At 36.6% G+C, this 18460-nt stretch overlaps 6 protein-coding genes and 1 pseudogene across 7 annotated transcripts in view; 3 read left to right on the plus strand and 4 right to left on the minus strand.

Annotated features, from left to right (window-relative positions):
- LOC104737565 overlaps positions 1–2951 on the plus strand; it is a 6525-nt gene extending 3574 nt beyond the window's left edge. Inside the window, exons 12-15 of the mRNA XM_010457771.2 lie at positions 232–1611; positions 1697–1807; positions 1892–2637; positions 2733–2951. Of these exons, the coding sequence (XP_010456073.1) occupies positions 232–1611; positions 1697–1807; positions 1892–2469 (2069 nt within the window). The 3' untranslated portion in view covers positions 2470–2637; positions 2733–2951. The remainder of the gene's footprint in view (positions 1–231; positions 1612–1696; positions 1808–1891; positions 2638–2732) is intronic.
- On the minus strand, positions 3080–4035 carry LOC104756664 (E3 ubiquitin-protein ligase RNF14-like). The gene is made up of 2 exons (XM_019231379.1): positions 3399–4035; positions 3080–3192 (listed from the first exon to the last, which is right to left on the minus strand). The coding sequence occupies exons 1-2, from the start codon at positions 4033–4035 to the stop codon at positions 3080–3082; spliced, it is 750 nt and encodes a 249-aa protein (XP_019086924.1).
- On the minus strand, positions 4676–5680 carry LOC109127070 (annotated as a pseudogene).
- LOC104737573 (pumilio homolog 18-like) lies at positions 6252–7244 on the minus strand. Its single transcript, XM_010457783.1, has one exon. The coding sequence runs from the start codon at positions 7242–7244 to the stop codon at positions 6261–6263; it is 984 nt and encodes a 327-aa protein (XP_010456085.1). The 3' UTR covers positions 6252–6260.
- Positions 7695–9355, plus strand: LOC104737583 (NEDD8-specific protease 1-like). Its single transcript, XM_010457795.2, has 2 exons — positions 7695–7879; positions 8451–9355. The coding sequence occupies exon 2, from the start codon at positions 8503–8505 to the stop codon at positions 9175–9177; it is 675 nt and encodes a 224-aa protein (XP_010456097.1). The 5' UTR covers positions 7695–7879; positions 8451–8502; the 3' UTR covers positions 9178–9355.
- LOC104737614 (dof zinc finger protein DOF5.3-like) overlaps positions 15341–18460 on the plus strand; it is a 4796-nt gene continuing 1676 nt past the window's right edge. Inside the window, exons 1-2 of one of the 2 annotated variants that reach the window (XM_010457841.2) lie at positions 15341–15574; positions 15679–15958. In XM_010457841.2, coding sequence (XP_010456143.1) covers positions 15548–15574; positions 15679–15958 — 307 coding nt within the window. In that variant the 5' untranslated portion in view covers positions 15341–15547. Of the gene's footprint in view, positions 15575–15678; positions 16710–18460 lie in introns of those variants that run through there. The other variant, XM_010457832.2, reaches the window with a different exon arrangement.
- The window catches only part of LOC104737591 (interactor of constitutive active ROPs 3-like), a 7972-nt gene continuing 7298 nt past the window's right edge, over positions 17787–18460 (minus strand). The window contains exons 5-6 of the mRNA XM_010457814.2: positions 18044–18451; positions 17787–17943 (exon numbers count right to left, since the gene is read on the minus strand). Coding sequence (XP_010456116.1) covers positions 18068–18451 — 384 coding nt within the window. The 3' untranslated portion in view covers positions 17787–17943; positions 18044–18067. The remainder of the gene's footprint in view (positions 17944–18043; positions 18452–18460) is intronic.

Consider the following 18460-nt stretch of genomic DNA (forward strand, 5'->3'; position numbering starts at 1 on the left):
TTATATGAGCAGAATGCAGCAAGTGCTCCCAGGTATTCTCCTCCTAGTGGGAGTGGGAGCTCTAGCAGATCAACTGCTCTCCCTGCTGCAGCGTCATGGTATGTCTTAACCTGATGCTTTTTATGTGAAGTATTTCCGACTGGTCAATCTGATAAAATAGGGAATTCTGTTGCAGGGGGACACATATTGCAAACCAGCAGTCTTTAGCAACTTCGGCTACCTCAAATGGATCTTCTGATGTGCAAAGATCAACATCGGTAAATGGAAACTTGGCGTTTTCCGCTGTTGTTGCAAACACAGCTCATGGGCCTGTATCCTCTAGTGACGTTCTTAAAAGACCATCGCGCAAAGAAGAAAGCGAAATAGTTGTGGACAAAAGCAAACCTAGCGTGCTGAAGTCTTTGCAGCATAATGTTGTGGTTGATTCCGGGTCCAAGAGGACTACCTCACTTGATAGAGATCCCAATAGCAATAGGTTATCCAGTTCATTAGACTCTTCCTACGGTGACGGGGACATTGACAAGCCTTCAGCTACTGTGAACTCATTTAGCGATGCAAATGAAGCTGTAGAAGATAGCCCTATTGTAAGAAACTTGTCGGATGGTGTTGCACGCATGGGGATTGATATGAATTGTGGGGATGAACATCCCGATATTACAATGGCGATTGGTAGTTGGTGTGATCAAGGTTCTATTAGACAACCTGGTCATGAGGTATCAAAGTTGCCACAGTTAGAGCAATGTAGGATGGATAGTTCTATAAACACTGATAAGAAAGCTATCGTATCAGAGGATGGGGTCCCCCTCTCAAGGCCAGAGTGGGAGTGGAGATCAGATCTGCAATCGCAGATGCAAGGTAGCTCAAAATTACAAGTGGAGGATGATAGATCACGATTCGATAGCCAACAGCATCACCCTGAAGAGGATATTATCCGCTCGCGGTTTATGTCTAATTTGTCAAGTTCCATTTTGGATACAAATCATATGGCTTCTCGTTCTTCCCCGCCTTGTGAAACTTTAGGTGTGTCAGGTGTGAACGACTCAAATTCGAGGTCCTCTTTGGATAGAGGCAGTGATAGATTGCATCTTCCAAATGGACATCTTCCAAATGGATTTGGTGATAAATCCATGACCAGTGTGGAGCACTCTCTGTTTGCTAATGAAGGAATTAACACTGTGGAGAACTCTCTGTTTTCTAATGAAGGCAGGAACAAAATCAACAGTGCAGAGAATGCTATAATTTCAAACATTTTGTCACTCGATTTTGATCCATGGGATGAATCCTTGACTTCTACACACAATTTGGCAGAGTTGCTCGGTGAAGTTGATCAGCGATCTAGTACTCTTAAACCCTCAAACCTCCTAAAGCAACATAATAGCCAGTCTAGATTTTCTTTTGCACGGTATGAAGAATCTAATAATCAAGCATATGACAGCGACACCCATAGTATGTATGGGCAGTTGTCAAGAAATCAACCTATTCAGGAGTCTGTAGTGAGCCGAGATATTTATCGAGATAATCTCGGGAGTCTAAATGGATTTGCATCAAACTACTCGGGTGGATTGGATAACTTTGCTGCTAGTCCTTTATTCTCTTCGCACAAGAATCCTGGTTAGTATTTATGGCTTTCTGACTTTTCGCGTTTTTATATTTTTCTGCTAGATTTCCAACTTTTTCACCCGTTGTCTTCTTGCAGTTTCACGACCCCAAGTTTCTGCTCCTCCAGGATTTTCTGCTCCCAACAGGTTACCGCCTCCTGGCTTCTCTTCACATGAAAGGATGGGCTTATCTTCTGATACTGTGCCAGGTATTTATTTTTTTCTTCTATTAGGGGGTAGCTTAGAGTGAAGTTCATGCTAGAGACTATAACTATTGTGCACTTGTATCGTAGGAACTCGTTTTCTTGACTCTTCTTCCTTGCTGAGGAATGCATATCAAGTACCACCTTCAGTTGGTAATTCGAGTGGTGCAAGTGATATTGAATTTGTGGATCCTGCAATTCTAGCTGTAGGAAGAGGGATGGTAAATGCAGACTTGGATAGGAGATCAGGATTCTCATCACAACTGAATTCTTTTGAAAATGAAACAGGATTCCAAATGTTGAGACAGCAGTCTTTGTCTGGTGCACAACAACAAGTCAATGGGTTTCATCATGACCTTAGAAACTTATCTCCTTCACTTACCGATCCTTATGGAATCAGCTCAAGGCTAATGGATCAAACACAGGGAAGTAGCTTATCCCCTTTCTCACAGCACCCAAGACAACAACCATCTGCAAATTCATTCTTGTCTAATGGTCACTACGATAAGTGGAATGAAGGCCAAAGTGTTAACTCTCTAGGCATGGCAGAGCTTCTTAGGAATGAACGGCTGGGATTTAATGGGAGCATATACAACAACGGATACGAAGAACCCAAATTCCGGATTCCAAGTCCCGGAGATGTGTATAATAGGACATATGGGATGTGATTCTGGCATGAAGAGAGGTTCCGCTTTGTTGGATTTTCTCTGGTTGATCCCGAGTGTTGGGAAAGTTATACTCAAAAACTGCTACGACAGCTCACATATAGAATTGAGTTCTCATCAAAGATGCAGGACCCTAACATAGATTCCCTAAAAGCAATTTGAACTTGAAAGGTACTGAATCATTTAATTCTGTAATGTGTGATTTTGGATAATCATCTATTCGTTTTGATAGTATATGTGAGAGTGATATGTTTTCTCCTTTGCAGAGAGCAGCGATGTTAATGTTTGGGTGCCTTGGATAGATTTTGATTTTTGCTGATGGGTTTTGGTCGGAAGTCTGGCAAATTTTGAGGGTTCAGCGATATAACAGGGGTCGAAGTCGTGCCTCTGATTTTTTTTTTCTTATAGAAAAATTGTAAATGGATTTTAGTTACAAAAAACAGTAAAGCTTTTTGAAAAATTCTATAAAACATCAAATTGTTATAGAGCAATGAAAAATATATTTTGTTACAGAGTGTCGAATGAACAAAGCACATATAATAGATGCAACCTGATGTGCGTGCTGAGTCGTCTTAATAGACTGTGAGGATTACAATTAGGCATATCAAGGAAACTAGTACAATAGTAAACGCCGGGCGTACGTTTCCTGACCGAAAAGTGGTGCATCCTCCATGGCTCCTACTATACCAACCGGCTCCACACGTGTAGCAAAAAGCATATCCGCACCTAAACGAGAAAGCATGAAATTGTATGTTATATGCAACAACACCTTACATGCCAAAACATTATCAAATTCGTTAAAGAAAAAAAAAAAAGAAGACCCCAAATAAAAATATATGTTCTTTGAGAGAGAGAGAGACAGCAAGAGAAATTATACCGGCAAGTTATTTGGTTGCATCCCCAAGAAAGTTCAACCATGTGTTTGCACCTGCCGCATTGACGCCACCCTTCAAGATTTGCCAAAGACATTAGCTCTGTATCCTCGTTTAGAGGATTAGGATGCAACTTCTTGTAATCGGTGCACGATAGCGAACTATGCCATGGAACCATGCAGTGGACGCAGAAGGAGCCACCGCATTTGAAGCACTTCCTAAATCCAGATTCAGAAGATGCAGAAAGAGAAAGCATGAAATTGGACATCAAGTAAGAGCACGTTTGGTAAGGACAATAAACTCTGTCTGCGGAAGGAGTTGAGTCCTCTATAATCCTCTGTCTCCACATACAATTCAGCTTTGGAGTCAAAAGATTGCGGCATCTATTAATAGACAGCATAGACGTGCACCGAAGGTCAAGACAATTCGGTATCCTTCCAGCAAGCAGCTTCACCTCTATATATTTTTTAACACAAGTAGAGCAAAACGAGTGACCACATTCATCAGCTGGAAACATAATAAGTTCAGAATCAATGTTTTCGAAACAGATAACGCAAGACTCTTTCTTAGCTGCCTTGGTTTGACGAGGATAGAAAGCTCCTCTCGGCCTAGTCCTAAACAGCGTATTCTCCTTACTGTTACCAATTGCAACCCTAATTCCTGCTTTTGCGGGGTCCGTGTTGCTCTTCGCCGCCATGTCCTCACTTGTCAAACCCTTGTAAATTAAAAGAACTCGATATATATGATGAGCTTTGTGCTTTATATCAGTTTAGAAATATATTTAGGTATTGAATTCGTCCCAAAACCTTAGTACATTGTTTGTTTATATATATATACACGCCAAGTACCAATTATCTCGTTCCTCAAAAAAATATGCGAATCAATATTAAAAAAAAAAAAAAAAGTTAACTTAATTCAAATAAAACTAAGAAAAGTAAACTCAATTCAAATAGTAATAGGACTATAGGATCGCCTAAATCTTACATTCAAAGATTCCTAACAACCCTCATTAAACAGATGCCTTGTATTATATATATAACCTGAAAAAATCTCATCATTTAGGCTCTCAGTATTATATAATCTGAACAGAAGCACAAAACAAGTGTTGGTTGCATCACTTCATGTAGTAGAGATTCTTGGCATTATTTATTCTTGACACTATTTACCAGTTATTTAATCCTCCATATGTAACTAAAGTACACCAATGAATGATTTTTGCTAACTAAACATAACTATTTGGGAGAATATAGCAAAGTTGCTCCACTGATACTTTAGGATCTTCTTCTTTTTTTCCGTAACGTCACCAATGGAGGTTGCTACTCTTAATAATTCCACTTTCAAATTTGATCAGCAAGATTGACAATTGTGGTTTCGTTGACATCCAAGATTTTGACATGGTTAGGATACATGTCGGGAAAAGAGCTAGAAGGGACGCAGAAAGGTTCAGACTTTGTGAGGAAAATGCAGAGATCTCCAATGTCTTCAGTGTAAACAGCACTTCCTTTATCATCTAGCTTGAACACCAGTGAAGCTTCTGTTTTTATCCTCGCAGTACCACGGATGGTCTTCTTGTACAACTTAACCATGAAAGTTTCACCGGTGGTTATTGACTCCACCAAGTGTTCGCTTTTGTAGCACGAATCCAGAAACGCTTTGTTGTCCTTTTTGTCAGATTGGGAATCTTTTTGAACTGCAACCTCCTAAACGTGGGCTTGTCACCATGTTTGTGAAGATCCCATGATGCAATGAGGTGGCCTCCAGATCCAGGTATGCGAAACATGTTATCTTTCTTGGAATACATGACAGGGGAAGAGAAGAATCAAGGGTTCGGGATTCTGATGTTGGTCCACTCGGAGTTACTCTGAGCGGGTCTGAAAAAGCTGAGCTGAGGTCCCAAGAACTTGACAGCCACAACATAATCCTCTTCCTCGGGAGATGAGGACATTACCACGTTGGTGATAATTTGGGTTTGGCAGTGAGGAAGAGCCTCAAGAGACAAGAGGAGGCAGAGAAATACGTTTTGGATCTGCATCCGATGCAACAATGTCTTGGAGACCCATCACGCCGTCCTTCAAAGTAGTTAGCCATCCATTGGATGTTCCGATCGTTCTCATATCGTTTGTCAACTCCATGGGCAACTTCTTTTCCAGGGGAGAGCTGTCACCAGCCCTCCTAATCACGAGTTTTCCGGGATCAGCTCCACAAGGATCAACGTACATGATGACACTAGGAGGATTTTGCGGCAAGGAAGATGAGAAACCATTAGAGTAGTTAGGAGAAGATCTTACAAAGACGGGTTTCCGAAAGCAGAGCTTCGGGGGATGGCTGAGAAGCAGAGACATGATTCTTAAAAGGAGAGCAAGAGAATTAAGAAAGAAAAAAGAAAAAGAGAAACCTAATTGAAGAATTGGTGGTGTTTACATCTAAAACCCTTCATTAAAACAGAGGAAAGGACTTGCTCAGCAAGTTTCCCATCTCCAAAATTAATTTCGGTCTGCATGGATTGTCCACTATACCATATAACTCTTCAATTCAACTTACCTTTTACATTTCCTACTTTTAAACCGAAATAAACAAGTCAATATATTCATGATTCCAAATTTTTGCTATAGCTTACATTTTCTTTAAAGTATTATATTTCAAGCTGGATTCTGCAGCAAACTAGATGATAAAACTATTAGAGAGCAGAGGAGAGGAGAAATCTTATTACATTAATTGCTTATTGTGTTAGACAAAACAATTTTCATTTTTCAAATTGTAACTTAAAAAAAAAAATTAAAACTCCAACCTTGCTTTTCAAAAGACCTTTCTTACAAAAGAGTTATGTTACTACCATTAACACCAGAACAATTATAGGTAATCTACCTTAAACACCCGACCAATTTTAGGTGACTATACCTTAATTAAACACAGAGTAACTGATCAGCAACGAAGCTTAAGCGATTCCAAGATGTTTGCAATGTTGCTTCCGTGAGACCTACGCAAGATACGGAGGAAAGGCATGAGCTTTTTCACCAAATCCCAAAACAGATCAATCCTAGACATCTTCGTCGATTTCAGTGCCTTGTAAACCACGAAACTCCCAAACTCATTCCTTGCCAGCCTCATCAACCTGTCTCCGTCGCACTCCAAGAGCTCCACAACCACCACTACCATTGACTCATCCGCCTCAAGAAGCTTCTCCACGATGTAGCTCCCATACTTCTTAAACGAGAGGTCAATGCAATGGCCACGGAGACTAACCGCGATGTTGTGCATGGTACGCAAGTCATTCAATGTAAGCACACGTTGGACCACAAAGTTCCCTGAAGCGTCGTTGCTTAGGCTGAGAGCGTTGTATGCGACCAAGTCTAGTATCTGATCTCTGTAGTAAGGATCATCGGCATCGGTTATGATATCGTTGAGGGCGATGCAGCCGTGTTGGTCACGCGCTAGGTGGAGAGCGTAGTAGAGAATCTGCTCGTACATTGCCTTTTTCTTGTCCTCATCAAAAACGACCATGGCTCGTATCGTCACGTACGATGCGTATTTGTCGGTCGTGATGTGGAGGAAGCGGCGCAAGATAACGTCGCAGAAGAGCGCGTCAACGTCATCTGATTTGCCGAGGAGCTTCTGCACGCGTCTCGAGCCGTGTTTGTTTGTGACGATCGCCATGAAGTAATCAGAGTCTGACGTAAGCAACGAGGCCATCCTCTGAAGCTCTGTTTTGTCAAACGACGCGATCATCTCTTTAAAGGAGGACATACCGTCGCAACAAGTCATAAGGTTAAACATCGCAGCGTGCAAGTGAGAGGCGGAGGCGCGTGGGGGGAACCCCGGAGGAGGAACGGAACCGGAGATTCCATTAGGGTATGGTAAAGCATTGAACAAGGTCGACATTGAAAAGGTATTATCGGCGACTGCCATTGATGATGATCTATATAGAAAAAGGGTTTCCTTAATAAATTTGTTGTGTGGTTTTGGAGAAGTAAGAGAGAATTGTGAATGATGAGATTGTTGGATCTGTGGTAGTATTTATAGATGAAGTTAGGGTCTAATTTTGTTAGTTTTCCTTTTCCTAGTTACAACACAACTCGGAATTACATTATCTGCCTCTCTACGAGGAAAAAGAAACTAATTTGGCAAAAATTTCCCTTTTTTCTTGTATTTTCGTAACTTTGATAATTTTAATTTATCTGATAAAAATGGAAATCGTAAATCGTAATCTTGCTCGGAATAAGAAGGGTATAATCGTCATTTCATAATTGTGAAGATACTGATAAGACCTAGCTTTCGGCCCAAGTTGGTTGGGTTTATGGGCCCGATATAATATTTTGCGATTCGTTGTTTTCATTCTCTGTAAACAGCCAAGTCGGTTTCTTTTTTTGCTCTTTCTTTCCTTTTTTCTCATCTTCTTCTTGCTGGGAGTAATACTTATATTACCACTCTCGCGATGAAGTCTTCCTAAAACAATTCAGATTACAGTTTTTTTGAAGCGGAGGATTGCTGAAAAACGAACCTGAATCTTTCAGGAATCGCGTATTCATATCAATCGAATCAAGGTAATTGATAATTTGTGTGTTTTTTTCCTGATCAAATCCAGAAATATTGTTTGTGAATGATTCTTTAGGAAGTTTCTTTCCACTGATAGATTCTGAGTTTCTTTATCGCCGTTCAATTTTTGGAATCCATCCTTAGGTTTGATTTAGATGATCGGAGCAATTTGATCCTTGTTTTTGTGGCTGTTTTACGAAACAATTTGTGTTGTATTCAAACTGTTCGATGAAATGCCTGAACGAGAAATTTGTTTCAATAGCAATCTTTGATGTATATGCCTTTGTTCCGCACGCTACGTATGGTTTGATGCAATTAGGTTTTTGAAATTTCCGATTGAATCAAACTGATGACGTTTGAGTGTTCTCTGGGTATTGTCCTGTGTTCATCAATAGCTTCTTTTCTTCTAGTTTAGTTTTATGCTAAACAGTAAGATCTGATGTTACTGATAACGTTCTGGAATGAACAAGAAGCAATTCACCTTATTGATTCTTTTGAATCCCTTACTTAATAGAATATCTACTTTTCTGTGTTTTACTATAATTGGTTTAACAAATTGTGTTTATGTGTATATTGCAGAGTTACTAGATTCTCCAGTGTAGTATCCATTTGAAGCTTATCAGTGAACGCTATGGGAAATACTTCTGGTGATGACAAGATCCTCAGTTTCGAAGATGTCGTCCTTAGGAGATCAGATTTGGACATCCTAAGTGGATCCAATTTTCTGAATGATCGTGTTATCGAGTTCTACCTAAGCTACTTGTCCTCGGTTCACAGTTCCTCTACCATCTCACTCATCCCTCCCTCCATTGCCTTCTGGATCTGCAACTGCCCCGACACTGACTCCCTCAAAGATTTCATGAAACCCCTCAAGTGTCACGACAAAAACCTCCTGATATTCCCTGTTAACGACAATCTGAATGTGGAGGTAGCAGAAGGTGGATTGCATTGGAGCTTACTCGTGTACTACAAAGATGCCAACACGTTTGTCCATCATGATAGCTTCATGGGAGTGAATAGATTTAACGCCAAACACCTCTTCGAGGCGGTTTCTCCATTTGTGGGTAACGGGGATGCAACGTACAGGGAATGCAGTGATACACCGCAGCAAAAGAATGGGTACGATTGTGGTGTTTACCTTCTTGCAGTCGCTCGGGTTATATGCGAATGGTTTTGCTGTGAGGGAATGAAGAACCGGGATGAGCTGTGGTTTGCTGAAGTGAAGAAGACTGTACCAGATTTTGTTAACCATTTGAGAGCAGAGATATTGGAGCTGATCAAAACGTTGATGTCTCAGAGTGTGTGAGTAAATGAGAGATGTCATTGAGTATGGATAGATACAGTATTCCGGTTGGTATGATTTTAACTGTTTACCGGATCTGAAAACATTTGATATTTTCACCGGTTATTGTGATGTCAGTGTTCTCTAATTTGAACTTTTTAAGTTTTAACCGCGAAGGTCAAAACAAGACTATTTGAGCCCATTGATCTAATAATGACTGTAGGCCCAATTTCATAGAGTATAATGAAAGTTCGTAATATAGGCCCACGGTGCAAAAAAAACATTTGTTACTCTATCACGCGGACCCGTGAGACGCGCGTCTACGTCACGGCATCATTTTGGTGACGACACATACTATAACTATGAGTCTTATCTATTTAAGTAGAAAAATTCGAAACTATAACGAAAAATCATCTGTAAAATGATACTAGATTTTACAAGATTCGTCATTAAATTACAAAGCTACCACAATTGAATACTACAAGTTCAAGTTTAAAAAAACAAAAAAAAAAGTATGTGAATGTCCAATAATTAAGAACTTGTATCCTTTTAAACGAAACATGTAAATTATTAGTGTGTGTGAGGAGAAGTTTTTATTGTGAGATGATATATTTTGTTGAGTCATATAACTACACTTAATACTATTTTCTTCTTCTTGGGGTAAAACGTTAAATTTACGAAATAATATTTGTTGAGAATTGAAAACATATCGTATAAATCACTTTTGAGGAACTAGTAGTAAACTAGCTATAGTTATAGATGGAAAAAAAAATACACTTTCTAAAAATAAAAAAAGAAGTAGAGGTTTTTAGCGATAGATCACATTATTGATGAATGAATGAATCAAAGAGAAAGAATAAGATGGTGAAAAAACGAATCCATTTTTCTGAAATCGAGAAAACATTTTGACACTAAAGTGGAAACAAACAAAAAAGAAAGCTCCCAAGAAGATAGTATTAAAAAATAGTAAGAAGAGAGAGAGATGGATGCATGGGAATCTACGCTGTGTTTGATGCTTTGCTTGAAGATGGAGGCAAGAATATTATGCGGGTCCCTTTGGAAATTGCGCCTCAAATCTTTCTAATCCGATCTTCTTCTCTTCTTTTTCCATTATTTTATACACGACTCTCGTCTCGTTAGTAGTGTTCTCAACTACTATAATAATCATGCAAGAAAAATACGTATTTTAAATAAAAATGCATGATTCTAACAAAGCTGATAGTATTAATACGCTCTGATAAATTATAAACGAAAACATTGTCTACTAGTACTAGATATTCTCTTACTAGATAGACCCATCTATATACTTCTTCTGTTTTAAAATATAAAATGTTTTAGTAAAAATATGTATATTAAAAAATAGTTATTTTTAAAAATTTTAATCAATCACAAACAAATCTGCATAATAAAAAATATAAATTTAATCTAAAAGTTGCATAGAAAGTTAGAAACATCCTATATTATAAAACAAAAATACTTCTCTAAACATCCTATATTACGAAACAGAGAGAATATATAACAAAGCAAAGTAGAGTAAAAATGAAGAATTGGTTCAATAATGTTTTTTTTTTTGTGAGATAATTTGGAAACATAGATTTGGCTATTATGTTTTCTTTTTTCATATAGTGGGAGTTTCAAATTGAAAAATACTGACTGTGATGTGAGTGAGACAGCACATGCCAAGCAAATACCTAATCACTCTCAGGCTGCTACGACGACCACTTTGCCCTCCTCCTCATCACTTGTATCTCTTACCTCGATTCCTCCAAATTATTCCTTTGTCATGACGCCACGTGTCATCCCATTTGCCGACACCTGGGTCCCATTCTTACCGCCGGCCAATCACTCTGTCGTCATTTGGCCCCTCCCTCGTCGAATACTTGTTCCTATTTTTCTTGTTTCTTAGTAATTAGTAATATTTTCAGAAATTAGGGTTTCTTATTTCCTTCTCACACGTCCTTTGTTTTGGTAGTTCATCAAGAATATCCTATCCTAATTACATTTAATTAAATAATAATAATTGAAGTTCATATACAAGTGTGACCTCTGTTGTAGGCTTCACTTTAAAATTTGTAGTGTAGTAATCTGTACTTACGTTCATTATAATTTTTTAAACCATAATTATGAGATGAGATGGACCAACTTGATGTAGTCATTGATTTAACAAAAGTAATAATTTAAGTTTTCGACTTCATCAATTGCTTAGACCATCAACCAAACACCAACGGTATAATCATCTAAAGAAAAATAGCATAAAGATTAAAAAGTTATCGCATATCAATAAATTACTATTAGTTTTCACTTGGGATAAATCAAACCAAAGTTGTATACCCCTATAGATTCAAATTAGCATAAGGTCAAATACGAATGAAAACAAAAGAGTACTAATATTTTGGGGGACGATTAATAATAATTACAATAACGATCACTCTATTAAAGGACATCATCACGTCGAGATAGATTGCTAATAAAATGATTCATATATGAGAGCTCTCTTATCAATACGATCTGCTTTAACTACTTTTTATTTGCCCATGAAATTCTAAGTTTTTGTCACTTGTCTAATTACGACACTCTAAAGCAACTGAACATATTACAAATTTGACTGGTCAACACAAAACTCTTGTCTTTTTTTTTATATGTTCTGCGTGCCCCCACCACTTCCAGTTAAATACATAGACATATTATAATGTTCTTCTATTCCAGCTGAATTGTTGATTTTGAATGGAAGAATCATGTTATGTCACTCTCATTCCTGTTTATTGACCCTCCACAGCTTTCGAAATTTGATATATGTACAAAGTTTATAGATTAATTTGATAGTCTCATCAAACAAAATAAAATTCATTTTCTTTAACAAACTTTGCTGTAAGTTTAGTGTTAACGTACGTCGACTTAAAATGTTGCTTCCCTTAATTATATGGACTTCTTGATTAATTAAAAGTCCATGAATTTTATTCTCTATACGTTCTTCATTAATGCAACCTCCAAGTTATACTTTCATAATCTGGATAACTAGCTTAAAGAAATGAGTTCTGAAACTCTACACAAATCGAGAACTTTAGACTAGAGTATTGTTCGAACTGAAAAAAAAAACAATAAAACGATGTTCATTAGCAATGGGCAACATATACTGCATATCTTATACTATACAAAACGCTTTTCCTGTAAATCTTACATCAGTTCCAAGACAAGTATGCAATATGTTATACTCCATGTCTCCATCGATTTCAATGTAACATTGTTCCAATATTAAAACTTAATCGATATATATATATTTATACTTAGTCAATACTACACCCCAAACATTATATTTCATTACCTAATACTCACAACTCACACACCAACCCATCAATCTTTAATTTCTCTAAATTTGAAAAGGTAAAGTTAAGAAGAATAATAGTTCTGTGAATAAATTGTATCCTGAAAATAATGGACGACACTTTCAATAAATGTAAACTTATAATTCTGAAACAACTGAAAACTGATATAATACATGTAATATTGTATGTCTTAGAAAAATTAGGTGAAATTCTGTGTGTTTAACATATGCCAATTAGAGATAAACAATCAAAAAAATGGAAAATCGTTTATTGATTAAAAGGTGTGTGAAGTGTTAGTGGTATAATTTTATTTCATACAAATGTTACAAGATTAATTAAATTTAAATTTAAAACTTAAAGATATTGGTCATCATTAATTTGATAAAAATTGGGAGCCACAAGTAGGTAGGGTCCAAAGGGAATTATAATGATCATCAGTTTTATTTGGAGACCCCAATGATTGTTTGTGAATGAATCACCAGTTCCCTGACTGAAACAGGTTCATAAGAAAATGATTTTTGTATCCTATTATATACTCCATATAGGATACAATTAAAATAAAGTTTAGATTATATATTGAGTGATTGATTGAATATTATGATCTCTAAGCTTAGAATCATACCTAATACTGTATAATCTACAATCATCAAAATTCCGCTGTATTTTTAATTTTGATGTCCTCTGCTAAAAACATACTAGTATATATGTAAACATACGATTAGCTTTGTTAGTTTGTTAAAAAAAAAAAAGCTTTGTTAACTACTAACTTACAGTTAAATATATATATATATATATATACTAACTAGTTTTGAATTGAAATTACATATGAACTTTAGAGATGCTTATCTTAAGCTTTGATTTTGGAATTTTGTTCTCCTTCTTGTAATGTTCAAATGTTAAGCATTTCTAATATCTAGCTGGTGTTCATTAGTATGGATACGAAAAACTCCATTTTTTCTAATATACATCTACGATTTTAATTGTACGTACCATCGTCGTAGAAAAGTGTAGATGATTGATTCGTCTATTTATACATACGAACAAAAAAATTAACATTTGTCGCTAATTGATACATGCATTTAATCTATACTTACTTTTTCGTTTTGTAATAGAAAAAGAAACATATTTTCAGTAGACCAACAAAATAATCACTGTTTACAAAAACAAAACCAACAAAATAATCACTAGAGAACTATCCAACATTATTTTATGGTAATAGTTTGAGAGTATGGCTAAGTTACACATTTTCTCTTCCCACGACACATGGTTCAAAAAATCGTATAATATACTCCATAAGATTCTACAGATTAAAAAGCAATACTATAATATAGTATGATGTAACATATGTGTGGATATGGTCCTTAGACCAAATCTCGGTCTTCATAGAAGTGTCTTTCCCGAAAACCGATGTGTGATTTGTGTCTCTATGAACTTTAAAATCCCCATCGGATAATGCAAGCACATCATGATGATGATGAGCTATATACAACACATTGTCCGGCCAATTATTTGCTTTTACTTCATCATGTGTTCTATTTACATATCTTATTATTGTGAATATATATAAAGCAATATGTACCTAGAATTATTTTATTCACATTTTTGAAAAAATATATTTCTTTTAATATCCGTAAGAAGTATTTTAGTTTGTGTTACTGATGACAGTTGTTCCAGATTTAAAAACACACATATTTAACCATTTTTCAATTTTGAATATGTATCAATACTGACTTCTACACAACAAATCATTGACAATTATGCTCAACGAATTGCATAAGTAAAATAGAGGCATAAATTAAGAAGGAAAGAAACTGTAGCCCCAATATGTTTTGACAAAAATAGAAACATTTCTGTCCTATCAAATAAAGAGAATCTATATATATATAATTGACATTTATGCGTTCTACAATGCAATAAATTCCCATGCTAAGAAACCAACAAATACTAATATAAATTCGAGTATCTGTAATTGTTTTTGCTTTAAACATGGAATTAGAATGAACGATCGAAATAGAAAATCACATATACTTTGTTGTACGAACTACGAAGGTCACTTTGAAACGGTAAGGGTCCATTTAGGAAGAAACAAGACATTGCGATGAGTACGGGACCCGCGTGGTGACAACTCAACGGACCATTGGGACATAAAACACAGAAATGACAACGAAGCTGAGTGCGTGGGAATCCGACGTCGAACTCCAACCATCTCTCATCCATCATCGTACGGTTACTATTCATCTTGAATCATATAGATCCGATATCACATTATTTGATAACGACGACTGCAACTCATTCATTTATATATAAGTTGACAGCTTAACCGATACATTATTGGTGGAGTGGCTAAACGAGCTTAGTGATTATTTCGGACTATAGTTATAGACTTTAGGCTACAAGAGTTTTGTTTTCTACCTCAATATAAAACTACAATTTTGATTAGTAAAAGTTATTGTTTTTTTCGTAAGATATTATACAGTCAAAATATACAAATGTTAGATTATTTGGTAAATATGTTTAAATATGATTAGTATTATTTTTAAATCATCCAAAACATTAGTATTTTCGAGCAATAAAATAACTCTTTTTTTGAAGTAGTACTCTTAACTAGTCTTGAAGAGAGATGGTAACACATTATTAGTTTATACTTTCCACATGCCTTTATCAAACTACTAATTATGTAGAGATAAATTTCATAATATGGTTACTGTATGTAGAATTTTTGTTCACATTATATAAATGAATAAACGGCGGCTTTATGTCTGTTCCAAATCACGTTCCGAATTGGTTCACATTATTCTTCTTCTTCATACCACCATTTTGTTTTAAAAATAATTAAATATTGAATAAAATAATATGAGATCGAGGTCACAACAAGAATTGTGTCTCTCTCTCTGCTCCCACATTCCCATGTATATATACAGATGCTTGGCTTTTCCTTTTGCTTCACTTTTACTTTCTACTCGTATCCATCATTCTCTCTCTGATCTCAAGAAACAATCTCAATCTCCCAACATATAAACACTACTCACACTCATTACTCTTCAAGCAGCTTCTCAGATTCATCAGCTCTTATGGATCATTTGTTACAACACCAGCAGGTAAACTACAGTTTAAAGATCCACAGATTCTAACATCTTGATGGGTTTTTATTTGTCTATATATTATTAGAATCTTGATGTGTTTTTTTTTTCCCTTATTGAAGGATGTGTTTGGGAATTATAACAAAGCAAGAGAAGCTATGGGAGTAGCATATTCATCAAACCCAACACAATCAGATGATCAGGATCAGAAGAAGCGTTCGGCTGCAGCGACAAGGCCACAGCCACCGGAGCTAGCCCTGAGATGTCCACGTTGTGACTCAACAAACACAAAGTTTTGTTACTACAACAACTACAGCCTCACTCAGCCTCGCTACTTCTGCAAATCATGCCGGAGATACTGGACTAAAGGCGGAACCCTAAGGAACATCCCCGTTGGCGGAGGCTGCCGGAAAAACAAACGGTCCACATCTTCGGCTACAAGAAGCCTCAGAACCACACCAGAACCGGCGTCCCACGACGGGAAAGCATTCTCCGCGGCGAGTTTCGGTGGGTATAGTAACAATGAACAGATTGATCTCAGCTTAGCCTTTGCCTTGCTGAACAAACAACCTCCGGGGAGTTCTGCACATCTAGGGTTTCCTTCGGAATTCAGTAGCTCTCATCAGTCTGACATGGAGGGTGTGTTTGGGACAAACCAACAAAAGGGGAACGCTAGTTATGCGTTTGGAAACGGTAGCAGCGGATTGGATATTGGGATGGGTGATTCAAGCAGGGTCTTGTGGGGGTTCCCATGGCAGATGAATGGAGAGAGCTTTGGGATGATGAATATAGGAGTGGGTGGTGGAGATCAGATTGATTCAGGGAGAGAGATTTGGACCAATATGAACTATATTAATTCTGGTGCTTTAATGTAGTTCAATTTGAAACCTCAATTTTATTTGGGTTTTGATTTAGGGTTTGAATTTCATGTTTTCTATTGGGAGAAAAAAAAAGGGGAGGGGTAGCTATTTTATGAAATGGTTAATGAAGTATAGAGATATATTAGGGCTTCTTCGAAGAGTTTGAAACTTTGCAAAATGGGGTTGGTTGGGGTAGGTTTTTTCCCGGTTTATGTTCTAAATTGTTGAGTTTTTTTATTTGTATGTTCACTATGTTTTGACTTTTGAATGAAACATTTCTTTTGTTGTTATAATTTTGAAATTCTGGTTTCTAAGATGAACGTATTTTGTTGATGAAAGAAAGAATAATTCACTATAGTGGAATTGTGTGTTCAAACCCTAATTATTTCTCTCACTGAAACCTTATCATTATTCTCACCTATAAAAATTCTGACCTCTAGAGGCTTCTTAACTAATGGCTCGGTCAATGACGTTGATCTTTATACTTAATTGATTTAGTGACGCAAAGAATCAATCTTAGAAATGTTCTATATAAGTTTTGGTTTAATGTTGACTAGTTAGTGCTATATTAGAACTTTAATCAATTCAACTAGACAGTATTATAAGATAAAGATAATCGAAAGTGTAAGCTCTCAATAGTTTGGAATGTATATATTGAATATGTACTGGGTGAGAATGTAAGACCAGAATTGATGACTTAAGCAAAGATAAAAGATCTCACCTAACCTAATTTTGCTTACATAGGCTAAATTATACACTTGAGAGAGAATGTTTAATAGTATATAAAATATCTTTGTTGGTTGGTTGGTAGTTTATTTCTTTACACATAGACACACGTGTTTTTGTGTTTATGTATATACAAACATTCACACCACATTTATACTGTATGTTTTATTGTCCACTGTCAACAATTCTTTTGACATTCTCTATTTTTGTTCCTTGTACAGTAAAAACATCTCGTTTGTTTGTTGGACAGATAGTCAAAAAGTACACTACTAATACGGATGAAGAAGGTTAATAAAGAACGGATTATTTAGTGGATTGAACAGTGAGGCAATCTCATTTTTAAACGGGTTTCGGATCTTCGTATTTGATCAATGGGTGAATGAAAAGTATAAGTTTAAGGATGAAGGAACATATCTCTCATTCTTTAGAAAAATCAGAAACTGCAAGTTATCTTTATCTATCTCCTCCATAGAGTATAATTTTCTTTTAGGGCCCATTAGGCCAATGCCCAGAGATAATTCTTGTCCTGCTACGTGAACCAGAGGGTTTCATGTTTTTGAATTTTGAACATTAGCATCAGTTACTACTTACTACCTCTACCTAGTTGCACAATGACAGACTTTTAGTTTTAGTAATCTTCCTCCTGGAGAAACGTAACATAATAGTCAAATTACCACAACTTAGCTTAAAATCTTTCCAACAAGTATTTTTCCAGAGCATAGTTCTCATACTACTACTAATTCACATCAATACCGGAGTCACAGGAGTTGCTCTTATAATCCAACTCCATATCGACAGTACCTGAGAAGCAGAAACCGAGATGAGCAAAGCAAGAGTCAGTTTCTTACTCTCTTTAGAGAAACATAGACAACAAGAGATCAATAACTTTAGAAGATAATACCTAATTATATTAGTCATTCTTCAGCTATTTCTGAGGCTTCTTCCACAAAACACCAATTTTCTTGAGCACATTCCCATTCTTCTTCTTCGTCAACTCATCCTCGATATCCTCAGAGTAAGGAGAGTTCGTTTGATTATAGTTCCCGTTGTTTCCAGCAGACAGCATGGCGGTAGCTGCTTCAGCAGCTTTTCTCCATTGGTTTGATTGAACTTTAAGCTTCCTGAGTTCTGTTTCCATTTCCGAGTTTGAAGTTTGAGTAGCCTCTAGTTGCTCCGTGACTCTAACTGCTCTCTTGCTACTCTTGTCAGCCTCTTCCATTGCAATCCCTAGCTTCATGAATGCATCTTGTACATCTGTCTCTCTCTTGTGGATATCTGACTTCAGTGTCTCGTTCTCATCTGATACAATCTGGAGTTC

Source organism: Camelina sativa, chromosome 2 (assembly GCF_000633955.1).
Source record: "Camelina sativa cultivar DH55 chromosome 2, Cs, whole genome shotgun sequence".
In the NCBI taxonomy this organism is placed as follows: Eukaryota; Viridiplantae; Streptophyta; class Magnoliopsida; order Brassicales; family Brassicaceae; genus Camelina; species Camelina sativa.

Excerpts from the sequence above, each read along its gene's own strand:
- LOC104756664 (XM_019231379.1), bottom strand. The coding sequence starts at position 4,035 with ATGGCGGCGAAGAGCAACACGGACCCCGCAAAAGCAGGAATTAGGGTT. Across the intron at positions 3,193-3,398 it reads TGAAGGGTGGCGTCAATGCG|GTGCGGATATGCTTTTTGCT; the intron begins GCAGGTGCAAAC and ends TTTCTCGTTTAG.
- LOC104737573 (XM_010457783.1), bottom strand. The coding sequence starts at position 7,244 with ATGGCAGTCGCCGATAATACCTTTTCAATGTCGACCTTGTTCAATGCT.
- LOC104737583 (XM_010457795.2), top strand. The coding sequence starts at position 8,503 with ATGGGAAATACTTCTGGTGATGACAAGATCCTCAGTTTCGAAGATGTC.